This window comes from Myxocyprinus asiaticus, chromosome 22 (genome assembly GCF_019703515.2).
Source record: "Myxocyprinus asiaticus isolate MX2 ecotype Aquarium Trade chromosome 22, UBuf_Myxa_2, whole genome shotgun sequence".
NCBI classification, from domain to species: Eukaryota; Metazoa; Chordata; class Actinopteri; order Cypriniformes; family Catostomidae; genus Myxocyprinus; species Myxocyprinus asiaticus.
This window is the reverse complement of record NC_059365.1, coordinates 12,805,170-12,818,606: the sequence shown is the minus strand read 5'-3', so window position 1 is coordinate 12,818,606 and position 13,437 is coordinate 12,805,170. Positions and strand designations below refer to the sequence as shown.

Here is a 13,437-nt window from a genome sequence, read left to right as displayed (position 1 = left end):
GACAGGATTTAAGAAATTAATCGTCAGATATTTAAAAATTATAATTCAGGCTGTGAAATATAAAATGTTGATTTAGGAACTTACGCAGATGACTTGATGATTTTAACCATCTCAAGCCAGAGGGTCTCTTTCTGTTTGTAGCTGTTCTCAAGAGCGGTGATGTTATTGTAGTTGGCCAGGTACTCCTTATAAGCCATCTCTATGTCTTGAGACAGACTCAGGAAAGAGTCACCTGAAAGAGAAAATGAGATGATTTAGATGGTATAAATGGTATTTGAAATTACAAAAGCAAAACATGCAGAGTAAAACAGACACTTTCTTTTTGCCACAGATGACAAATACCACAAATAACATTCATTTTAACCAGCATGCTCACTACAGTCTTGAATTTTACATTCTACCCCTCTACCCTCATGCACAATTACAAGTATCTTGAAGTTCTTGCTATTCAAGTTCTGGATTCTTTGTACGTGAGATCAAGAGTAAAAATAATTTGATGTCAAACTGATCAGTCAGCATGTCACATGAACAGCATCTACAGCTGAGATGAGAAAACAAAGTGAACCAGACATTCCAGTCTGACCAGCCATACTCACAGAGTGTTTCTAGGAATTTTGGGTTGATGTGCAGTATCTGTGACTGGTCTAGAAGGCTCAGTAGTCTGCTGGAAACATCCATGACTTCATCTATGTGCTGAAACATATTGTCCAGGTTTGGTGGAGGCGGCTGAAAGAGAAAACACCTAATATTATATGACATTATTAAAGATACATGTATTGATGGTACTACATTGATTATTCTTCTCAAATAAGAGGGATGCAGAATAAATTGCTTTGCCCATAGAGTTATTCAGATTTTGCAATACTGCGAAATCAAAAATTTGTCAACTAATAACATATTAACAAGTTCTGTAATTTCAATGGGTTAATTTACTGTGATTAATTATGTGAAAAATAACATGTTACAAAAAATTCATCATGCCCCTATCTGTACTTAAATTCCATAATAAGGAATGTTCCTACAATCAGATATGGAAATAAACAATATTTTTTGGATATCTTTTTGTATTGTCTAAATGCTTTACCTGTCTTTTTGCCACAATATGTGTATGATGTGATGTATTTGAATTGTCTGAATTAAAATATTTATTATATAAAACATTTATTATTATTATTATATTCTAAATTACCGTTATTAGGGGCCTTTTGCAGTAAATATATTAATATGCAATTAATTTGATTATTAATCGGCACATCATGTAATAAATTGGATTAAAAATTCTAACTGATTGCCAGCCCTAATATTAACATATACATTATACTTGATACATATTAAATTACAAATATTTAACAAAAACATTTTTAATAGGTGCTTTATAGACTTTGCCATACCAATAACACATACAACCTTTGGTGTAAATTTAACAGCATGTTTCCCATCAATAATAACAGTGGCAAATCATTATGATTAGTTCTTCAGTTTGTAAAAACACAGAAAAAATTTACAATAATGCAGGTACACTCACTGAGCATTTTATTAGGAACACTATGGTCCTAATAAAGTGCCCGATGTGATCTTCTGCTGTTGTAGCCCATCCACCACAAGGTTCGACATGTTGTGCATTCTGAAATGCTATTCTGCTCACTACAATTGTACAGAGTGGTTATCTGAGTTACCATAACCTTTCTGTCAGCTCGAACAAGTCTGGCCATTCTCTGCTGACCTCTCTCATCAACAAGGCGTTTCCGTCCGCAGAACTGCTGCTCAATGTATGTTTTTTGTTTTTGGCACCATTCTGAGCAAACACTAGAGACTGTTGTGCGTGAATATCCCAGGAGGTCAGCAGTTACAGAAATACTCAAACCAGCCCATCTGGCACCAACAATCATGCCATGATTGAAATCACTGAGATGACATTTTTTCTTCATTCTGATGGCTGACATGAACATTAACTGAAGCTCCTGACCCGTATCTTCATGATTGTATGCACTGCACTGCTGCCACGCGATTAGCTGATTAGATAATCGCATGAATAAGTAGGTGTACAGGTGTTCCTAATAAAGTGCTCAGTGAGTGTACAATGGAAGTCTATGGGGCAAGTATAGTATGTACTGTAAAGGTGTCTACATTTTCCTTTTGAAGTGGGAGTACTTTTCTGGGTGGATGAACTCATAATTTACTTATGTAATTCATGTGGGTAGAGTTTGCTACGAGTAAAAAAAGCGTAATGTACTGGTATGGCATGTCCCTTTCTGGTGCTCTTGCTGGATCATAAAAAAAGCTACCAGATTTACTTGGTCATGAAAATTAGTTGAGAGATGGGGTAGTAAAATTGCCAGAAAAGTTCTGTATTGATGGTATGTGTGAACAAAGTGCTAACATTCACAGCTTAGGATGCTCAGATGTGAGAATGACATCAGAGAGCATTAAAGTATGTCATTTTAAAGGTGGTGTGAATGGTATCGATATGTATTAAAAATTGAAAGCTGTTTGTTAACCTTAATCAGAAGAGTTAATCTGGCAATTTTTGTCAATTTGACAGGTTTCATGTGTGAAAGTGGTAATTATCTAGAGAACATGAATACCTGTAGTTTCTGCAGGTTGTTGTGGATGGTGACCGTGCAGAGCTGCAGATGTTTAAGGTAGTTTCGCTCTGTTTGCACCATCTCCTCGATGGCCATGAACTGCCTCTGAGCTGCCCTGTCTCTGGATGTTGCCTCCTCTGCAGCAGCCCGTGCCTTTCTCTCCTCTTCATGCTCCTCCTCCTCTGTAGGCTCTTCCAAAGTGTCATCCATCGCTTTACCTCCTGTCTGCTCGCCGATCTCCCCGGCTATCTCCTCCTCTGCTGTCACTCTCCCGGTTGGAGGCACATTCGCCTTCAGGGAATTCGCCATAGTGGGGATGTCTAAGATACCAATAGAAGAGGTTAGACCGGAACACCAGCATGACTGAACACAGACATAAAACTCAGACATAGGACTTGAGGCAGAACCAGGACCCTATTTCAGAAATATCTCAAACTAAAGGGGCATTCACACTGATAGTGACTAAACATTACAGGTCAGCAAGTTGCTTGCTAGTTGTTTGTTAGTCACAAACCATTTGCAAAAAGAGTTCGGATCAACTTTGATGCATCGACAACAGTGTCTGTTGCTTATATCACCTCAAATCACAAATTCTCATTTAAAATTAATGACTTCTGTGCTTTCTGTTCACTTTGTAGCCGCAAATCAGTGTGAACCCCCTTTAAGAATGCTGATAATGGATCAACTCTGTGGATGAACTCACATTTGATGAAGTCATTCATCAACAAACAAACTCTTCCTTTAAGAGCTGTAACACACATAAACCAGACCCTGCTGTCACACATTATTAGGACCACCCACAAAGGAAGAGTAACGGTCCTAAATGGCTGAGTGCTCTGTTTTGTTGTTTGCTGGGGGGGTTGGGGAACACCATATGTCTAAACAGGAAGACCCTTACACTTTTCAAAAGATGTTACCAAAGTCAGTTTTTGATTACAAATTCAGTTCCTTCAAACATAGCCTCATTTACATATAGATTCTCTATGATACTTAATGAAAGATTTATAGTACATTATAAATGCCTTAACCATTTATAGTTCTAACTGAAACCACATGAGAATAAAATTGTAAGAACATGTAAATAAACATCTGTAAGCAAAAAACACTAAACACATCTGCAACCATTAATAAGACAGCAATGCATCAGTAACAAGTGCTCAAGGCCAGCACACTCAAACAGAAAACCACAAGCTAAGCATGTAGTGCAGCACTTACGCTTGCTGACCGAGAGTCCTAACACTGGTGCACTGCAGCAGTTTATAAACAAACCCCTATTTAACAAAGACTAAAGAAATGACAGTTCAAAAACAAGACCAGTCCCAAGACAACAATCAAAGTGCATCATTACCTTTAAAGACTGAGGTAGACTAACCCTGGGTCTCCCTTCCTTGTGCTGGAAAAGTGAGGTGTACAGCTGAGGAAAGCCTTGCACATACTCTCAGACTTGTGTGGGTTTGTTCACTGAGTCACACTGCAGGGCCTAATGTGGCAAGGGTGTGTGAGCGAGGGGGGATGGGTGGGTCAGATGGGTGTACTGAGCCAGGGGGGAGGTGGGATTTTAGCAGTGGGGATCCGAATAGGACCACTGCGGATACACGGTCTCTCTCTCACACACACACACACAAACATTGATGAATACACAAATTGACTGCACTAGCCACTGGGAAGGAAGTGCTTAGGTTGAAGCTGATTGGCTGGCACCAGATTAAAAGTGAACAGGAGTGCACAACACATTTACCAACATCCTCAGCTGCAACTGCAGTAAACAAAAGCCCCATGTGGTCAGGAAATAACTAGGCAACTTTATAGTCAGAGAGAGTTACTCAAAGTTTTACAATGGCAAAAGCCATTTCACATTATCCGGAAGTATCCATGATTTAAAGGTGTTGACAAACAACATGAACTTTAGATTTATTAGTTAAAGAGTTCCCACACTTTTTTAACTAATGATATTCCATGACTTTTCCAGTCAATTGTTATTACTTCAAAGCACTTTTAAAAATTATTTTATAGAGATTGCCTCAGAAAGAGCAATTTCGAGGCACTATTTTTAAGCGGAACATTAATTTAAAAATATATCGTCAGTGTAGAAATGTCCATGACTTTTTAGGATTTCATTACTTTCCATTCATTTGTTTGTTTGTTTTTTCTTTGTCTGAAAAACACAATTTTGAAAGTTCTGCATGACATTGGGAACCCTGATAAGGCGAAGTGTATTATTGAGGTACTGTAACTGGACACCAAAATTTTAACCATTTTGAATCACCTTTTGTCTTTTTTGCAGTTCACTTAAAGGAATGTTGCATAATGCTGATTACCACAGAAAATAATTTCGAATAGATCCTCCTTTTCTAAAAAAAGTAAAAATAAGGTTCCAGTGAGTTACAATGGAAGTGAATGGGACCTATTTTTGGAGGGTTTAAAGGCAGAAATGTGAAGCTTAAATTTTTATAAAAGCACATATTAATTCTTGTTCAAACTAATGTTTTATTTAAGCTGTAAAGTTGTTTAAATCACAGTTTTTACAGTTATTTTAGGATTTATGCCTTTTAATGGCAACGAAGTTGTAAAATTGGCAATAACTTTACACAGAAAAGGTTAGTAAGCGATTTTATCACACTAAAATCATGTTAACACATAGTATATTGTTTATGTCTTGTGGCTATACTTTTAGCATTATAATGTTTAAGGATTGGCTCCCATTTACTTCAGTAGTAAATGCCTCACTGGAAACCAGATTTTTATTTATTTTTTTGTAAAGAAAAGGAGGGACACGACAAAATAAATTTTTGTGGTAATATATATTATGCCACAAATGCTGTCAACTGAGCCTAACGTACTGAACCCGGAATATTCCTTTAAACAGTCCTGCTGTTACAAATGAATTTTCAGAAACACAGATATTCGAACATGTTTGTTTTCATATTCAAAATATTCCTAAAAAAATGCATAATAATTACAAAAGAGTAAGGTGTAATATAGCATGTCACACTGCAGGACACTGTTTCCAATGCTTGATGTATTTCAATCCTCTCAGACTGCTGTCTTCATGTGAAATGTAGAAATGTCATAGTATGTTTAGTAAGGAAACTGAGAAAAGTATACACTACACACTATCAGTTCAGTTTCAGCACACCTTCAGTGATAATACAAAACAAATATAAAAAGGTTAAGGCAGTCATAAATACAGTGAGCCCTAATGAAACACCAGCCCAAACATAAAAGTAATGAACAGCACATAAGAAATATAGATAAACACTTTTGCACTCACTCATATAATAAAAAAAGCTGTCCATATTGTCAGAATACCAGTAATGACACTTTAACATTCGTGTACACTTTCTAACTGACAACAAATGAACACAAGTCAACAGGTACAAGGGAAAAAAAAAATCAATAAAAAATAATCAGTGTTGTTAATGTTGACACTCAGCGTAAAGTCTAATGTAGAACTAAATGGGTCAACCATATGTTTGTATCTCACCTGTTCTCCTACCTGTTTGTATCTAAAAGGGAGTTCCAGTAGACGGAGAACAACAAAATATCGCAACCATAAGCATCGTTGACGTTGTAAAAGCAAATAACTAGAATCTCAAGCGATGTCAGCTTTGAAAGCTCCAAGATCACCTGTTCTTGCGGCTCTCGCGCTCAAGAACTGGTTCACGTTACAGGCCCAGCAACACGCATACCGATCATGCCGCGCGAAGTGAACTGCAATGCTATGAAGTATAATCACTGTTTTTTTCTCCATCCGCCTATTAACCCAGATAAATGCAGCATACTGGAATTTGAGAGGCGCTGCACTGATTTTCAAGACTGATAAACAGCTGTATGGATTAACCGTTTGCAGCAGTGTACAACGCGTTGTCAAGGTAAAAGCCGCGTGCGCAGCACAAGCTTGAGTATCTATTAGTTGGTAAACAGAGACATCGTGCGGTAGCCTGGAATAGCGCTCTGTGGTTGTGAAATGTTACTGTCACACAAGAACAAGTAGAAAGGGACACTATTGAAAACGCTTACTGAGCTTTTGATATAATTTATATTTGATATTTTGATTTGGAAAATTGCTTGTAATATTGACATATAGCATGTAATCTGTTTCATTCAAGTTTGGACATACACAGGACTGATTATGACCATTTGATCTGAAGGCTTATGTTAAAATATTTTAAATGAGTTTTGTTTATGAATATAAATTGTGCCTATGAATGTATTTGTTTACAAAATGAAAGTTATAGTTTATTTATTATTTTGAACTGGATTGTGAAGGAAAGGCAGTCAACAAGTGCGCAGCATACATGGGAATTTCTTCAGTACTGTTCCATTCAATGCATTTGTTCCTCTACTTAAAGAGATAGTTCACCCAAAAATGAATCTTCTCTCATCATTTACTCACCCTGATGCCATCCCAGATGTGTATGACTTTCTTTCTTCTACAGAACATATACAAAGATTTACAAAAGAGGATTTTTAGAAGAATATATCAGCTTGTTTGGTCCATACAATGCAAGTGAATGGGTGCCAACATTTTGAGGCTCCGCAAATCACATAAGTCAGCATAAAAGTAATCCATATGACTCCAGTGGTGCCATCAATGTCTTTAATAGCGATATGATAGGTGTGGGTGAGAAACAGAACAATATTTAAGTCCATTTTTTTTTTTTAACTGAAATTCTCCTCCCTGCTCACACAATCTCCATTTTAACTTTCACTTTCATATTCTTAAATATCTAGCAAAAATGGTTTTAAATATTGATCTGTTTCTCACCCACACCTATCACATCACTTCTGAATATATGGATTTAACCACTGGAGTCATGTGGATTACTTTTATGCTGCCTTTATGTGCTTTTTGGAGCATCAAAATTATAGCACCCATTCACTTGCATTGTATGGACCTACAGAGCTGATATATTCTTATAAAAATCTTCGTTTGTGTTCTGCAGGAGAAAGAAAGTCATACACATCAGTGATGGCATGAGAGTGAGTAAATGATGAGAGAATTTTCATTTTGGGTGAACTATTTCTTTAAGTCATTTTTTCCCATAAATTATCCTCCCTGCCCAGTGGGTGGCGATGTGCATAAAGAACGCAAAAAGGATAGTAAAAAGGATTTAAAGATTGATCTGTTTCTCACCCACACTTATCATCTTGCTTCTGAAGATATGGATTTAACCACTGGAGTCATATTAATTACTTTTAAGCTGTCTTTATGTCCTTTTGGAGCTTCAAAATGTTGGTACAATTTCATTTGCATTGTATGGACCTACATAGCTGAAATTTTCTTCTAAAAAATGCACATTTGGGATGGCGAGTAAATTATTTTTAAATGAGAATTTAAATTTTTGGGTGAACTATCCATTCAAAGTGATCAGTTAGTCAGGTGTTAGCCTTGTTGTGTTTTGTGTACCAAGTGTTGAGGTCTTTGTGTGGAGTACATAGGGCCTAAGTATAGCTTAAGTGTTTTTCTTTGAATTTTCATGCAATGAGTTTTATTTGTATATTTTGTAGAACAGTATTAAGACAACATACTTTTCTATGCATCTTTAATGGAATACATGAGATGAAGCACATAATATTGAACAATATAACATTAAAACCATGTAAATAAAAGAAACTTTTCACTGTTAATCTAAATAAGTAAATTTACAATGACAAATTGATCATTACAAAACAAGATCTGTTTGCAGTTACTTGTTTTGAGTGATTCATTTTTAAGGAGCTGACTTGATTGATACTCAATTCTTAACATAGTTGCATTTAATTAATAATACTGCTTGTAATCCACAGACATAATTTTATTGAGTAGATATTGTAACCTTTTTACAGTGCAAATGTTTGGATACACAAATATAGTTATTTCTGTATTGCATTTTGTCCGTCTTTCTTGCTAATTGTTAACAGTAGGCTTATAGCTGTACCTTTCTTTTAAATAAAGGCATACAAAGTAGCTGAAGTAGAAATGTATCATGGAGCCTACATGCAACTATGGACGTAACATTTTCAGTGCCACTTTTTTTTATAGCATCACAGATCTTCCTAAATTGTTCTTAGATAGGTCTATTTTTTCACATTGCTGAGTACACATGACATACCCATAAATTATGTGCAAGCAATTTAGAAACTAAAACTTGTGGTAACATCATTTCTATGCACACATACATAATAAAATAGTTTGACCCCTAGTGCATTTTATGCATAACTCTTCCATGAATGCATTCTTTACTCCAACTTCAATTTCCTCTGCTGTGGTTTCTCAGTTATTGATGTTGGAAAGGCAAATTATAGCTCCTTGCTAGAAAGAAGAAGAATAAAGAAAGAAAGAAAAAAAAAACATTCAGTTTGACACAATAGAATGGAGGCAGCACACGTGTTGTAATTCAGCTATAAGTTGCTATAGCAATGGATAAGTGCCAAACCCTATAAAACACCTACCTACCTATCTACTTACTTACCTACTTACCTACCTACCTACCTACCTATCAAATTCCTTATGAGTAGATATTTTCCTCTTATTTAGAATATTGTATTCAAAATGAGCAAGATGAGACACCAGAAAAGGCCATTTAAATCACCTCTGTCCTCATCCCCATCATTTGTAGTGTGATAGCCAACAGCATTAGTTACCTTTGTCATTCATGTTAAGTGTTGCCCATTATGTCCTTTCAGGGGAGGTAAATTAGTTTCTCATCAGGGGGTCAATTTGAGTAAGTAGTTTCACTCTGACAGATAATGAATGACAATAAACATTCTTTTTTTAACTCTTCTGGTTCCTGTATTCACCAGGAGGGGGCAGTATGGGCAAGTAAAATGAAGCCATAAGTCTTTCTCAACCGCTAAGCAGCTAAACCAAAGAGGCTATAGATGCGTTTCAGTTTATCAGTTAGCCTCAGTTTCTGAAAAAGTTTCAGCAATATGGTTCTCCATTGCTTTTCATATGCTCCATTGATTTTCATACTCTGTGACAGCCAATAGACTGGAACTTATTCCTTTTTGAATATCGTGTGAGAGTAAGCCAGGTCCCGTGAGTCAAGAAAGACTTGGCTACCTTTGAAGTTGAACTTAAAAAATGGGGCAACCTGGAGTAATGCATTCCAGGGTTGGTTCCAACTCTCCCACATGTTTCTTCCCTGTACTAAACCACACACACACACACACACACACACACACACACACACACACACACACACACACACACACACACACACACACACAAACAAATTTGATTAAGGTCAAACTTGATTTTTTTTGAAGATAAACATCATATGAAGATAGGGCTTCTAAACATTAGATCTCTTTCTACCAAAGCAATAATTGTAAATGAAATTATTACAGATCATAATTTGGATAGCGCTCTGACTGAAACCTGGGTTAAACCAGATGAATATATTAGATTAAATGAGTCTACTCCCCCAGGTTATTGTTATAAACATGAGCCTCGTATGAAGGGTCGAGGAGGAGGTGTTGCTACAATTTACAGTGAAATATTTGGTGTTACTCAGAGCACAGGGTACAAGTTTAAGTCTTTTGAACTAATAATGCTTAATATGACACCGTCAGATACAAATAAAAAAATCTTTTTTTTGCCCTTGCTACAGTATATAGATCACCCGGGCCGTATTCTGATTTACTTGGTGAATTTGCACATTTTCTACCAGATCTAGTAGTTAATGTAGATAGAGTTTTAATTGTTGGTGACTTCAACATTTCACATAGATAATGAAAATGACACATTGGGGTTAGCATATATCGATATTCTCAACTCTCTTGCAGTTAGACAAAATGTGACAGAACCAACTCATCCCCATAATCATACACTAGATTTAATTCTGTCATATGGAGTTGATGTTGATACTATAGAAATTCTACAGCAGAGCGATGACCATTTTAGACCATTACCTTGTCTCTTGTTTTTTGCTGTCAGCTAATGTCACTCAATCTACACCACGCTATCGTTCAGGTAGAACTATTCTTTCGACCACTAAAGATAGCTTCACTAATAATATTCCAGATTTATCCCATATACTCAGTAGGCCAAAAAGTCTAGAAGAACTTGATGTAATAACAGAAAGTATAAATACTGTCTTCTCTAGCACTCTTGATAGTGTCGCCCCCTAAGATTAAAGCAAATTAAAGAAAAAAGCTTTGCACCATGGTACAACGATCACACTCATGCTCTCAAGAGAGCAGCTCGGAAAATGGAGTGCAAGTGGAAGAATACAAAATTAGAGGTATTTCACGGTGCATGGAAGGATAGTGTCTGTAGCTACAGACAGGCACTAAAAGCTGCCAGGTCAGCATATTTTAGCAAACGCATAGAAAATAACCACAATAATCCTAGATGTTTATTCAGTACTGTGGCTATATTGGTTAGGAATAAAGCATCAACTGAACCAGATATTCTTTCACAGCACAATAGTAATGACTTCATGAATTTCTTTACTGATAAAATTGAAATAATCAGCAATAAAATTGGAATTATGCAATCAACTGTCACAGTACCTCAGAAAACAGTGTCTCATAATTTTGCTCACGAGCAACTTCAGTCCTTTGCTATCATAGGTCATGAAGAGCTAACAAAACTTTTCAAAAAATCAAAAGCCACAACATGTATGTTAGATTCAATACCAACTAAGTTCTTAAAAGAGGTAATACCTGTAATTTCAGAACCTCTTCTTAATATTATTAACTCCTCACTATCCTTTGGACATGTCCCAAGAAACTTTAAAATGGCAGTTATCAAGCCGCTTATTAAGAAGCCACAGCTTGATCCTAGATAATTGGCTAATTACAGCCCGATTTCAAATCTACCATTTGTCAAAAAATACTAGAAAAGGTAGTGTCCTCCCAACTACAGAGAAATGGAATATATGAAGAATTTCAGTCAGGATACAGGCCCCATCACAGTTCAGAGACTGCACTTATCAGAGTTACAAATGACTTGCTCTTATCATCTGATCGTGAGCGCATTTCTCTTCTAGTGCTTTTAGATCTTAGTGCTGCCTTCGACACGATAGATCACAACATTCTCTTTAATAGGCTGGAGAATTATGTTGGTATTAGTGGACTTGCATTAGTATGTTTTAGGTCCTATTTATCAGACTGCTACCACTTTGTATGTGTAAACGAGGAATTGTCAAATCAAAGTATTGAGTGCCACAGGGGTCAGTTTTAGGACCTCTGCTTTTCTCCTTATGCATGCTTCCCCTGGGAGATATTATTAGGATTCATGGAATAAGTTTCCACTGTTATGCCGATGATACCCAACTTTATATTTCTTCTAAACCCAGCAAAAATTCCCAATTCTCCAAATTAGCAGAGTGTATCATTGAAATCAAAGATTGGATGGCCAGAAATGTCCTTTTACTCAATTCTAGGTATTAATGATTGGACCAAAAACCTCTAAAAATAAGCAGCTAAAATATAATTTGACACTCGATGGATGTACTGTTATGTTGTCTTCTACAGCAAAGAACTTAGGTGTTATATTTGATACCAATCTGTCTATGAAAGTCAAATTTCCAATGTTTGTAGAACAGCATTCTTCCACCTGAGAAATATTGCTAAATTACGACACATGCTCTCTGTTGCCGATGCCGAAAAACTAATTAATGCATTCATGACTTAAAGACTAGATTATTGTAATGCATTACTGGGAGGATGTCCAGCAAGTTCAATAAATAAACTTAAATTGTTTCAAAATGCAGCTGCCAGAATGCTGACTAGAACCAAGAAATATAATCATATTAGTCCCATTCTATCGTCATTACATTGGTTACCTGTTAAATTTCGAATTCATTTTAAAATTCTGTTAACTACATACAAAGCTATGAATGGTCTAGCTCCACAGTACTTAAGTGACATTTTGACATGCTATATTCCATCAAGTTCATTATGATCACAGAATTCTGGCTTGTTAATAATTCCAAGAATATCAAAATCCACAAAAGGAGGCAGATACTTTTCATACTTTGCTCCTAAACTATGGAATAGTCTTCCTAACACTGTTTGGGATGCAAACACACTCACTCAGTTTAAGTCTAGACTAAAGACTCATCTATTTAGCCAGGCATACACTTAATTTATCCTTCAACTCACAATTAGGCTGCTTTAGCAGGGCTCAATGCTATGGATTTGTGTACTGGACCAGTTAGGCCAGTGCTTCAGATTTTTACTGGTCTGCCAAAATTTTCACTGGCCCCAGCAGTGGAAAAGATTATGTGTTTTCGGTCACCCGTTTAGTCATGCTGTCATGCAACTTTTGGCCATGTGTAGTGTTTTCACACACAGGATCAAAGATTTAGTCACTGAGTTAAAGATTTGATTATTCGCAGAATGTAATAAACATATGAATCCCTGAGAGAGGAGACTTGCTACTAAATTGGTTGTGACTGTGTAATATACAGTAGGTAGATATGCCTAACCTATGAATTAAGAATGTGGATATAAACATAAAATCAGACAACCCAAACAAGACCAACACTGACTGATATACAAAGCACAAAAACAAAAATACTTGTACGGTCCAGAAATGAGACATGTAGCAGGTGTTTTATGAGGATGAAATGAAGTAGACTGTTTTAAATATTCATCTTCAACCTGCAGCTGAACAGCTCTGATAATAATAGCCTAATAGCGGTTTTGCTTCTTTTCATATCAAATGCCATTATCATGTCGAATTAACGTTTACGTTTTGAAACATCACCTAATTAAATGTATACTTACATTTTGGATACTGAGCAGCTTGTGATTTCCAGGCACGTGTTTAATCAGGATGTAACAAAGTTTATTGTGTCTCATTCTGCGCTTCATCTCTAAAGACAAATTAATGAGAGAAATTTTGCTTTTTTTC

At 36.2% G+C, this 13,437-nt stretch overlaps 1 protein-coding gene across 5 annotated transcripts in view; it reads right to left on the bottom strand.

The window, feature by feature from the left end:
- LOC127413068 (rho guanine nucleotide exchange factor 37-like) overlaps window positions 1–13,437 on the bottom strand; it is an 86,089-nt gene that overhangs the window by 19,558 nt on the left and 53,094 nt on the right. Inside the window, exons 1-5 of one of the 5 annotated variants that reach the window (XM_051649905.1) lie at window positions 6,070–6,410; window positions 3,934–5,927; window positions 2,586–2,905; window positions 597–726; window positions 85–232 (exon numbers count right to left, since the gene is read on the bottom strand). In XM_051649905.1, coding sequence (XP_051505865.1) covers window positions 85–232; window positions 597–726; window positions 2,586–2,894 — 587 coding nt within the window. In that variant the 5' untranslated portion in view covers window positions 2,895–2,905; window positions 3,934–5,927; window positions 6,070–6,410. Of the gene's footprint in view, window positions 1–84; window positions 233–596; window positions 727–2,585; window positions 2,906–3,933; window positions 6,047–6,069; window positions 6,412–13,437 lie in introns of those variants that run through there. The other 4 variants (XM_051649906.1, XM_051649909.1, XM_051649904.1 and 1 more) reach the window with 4 other exon arrangements.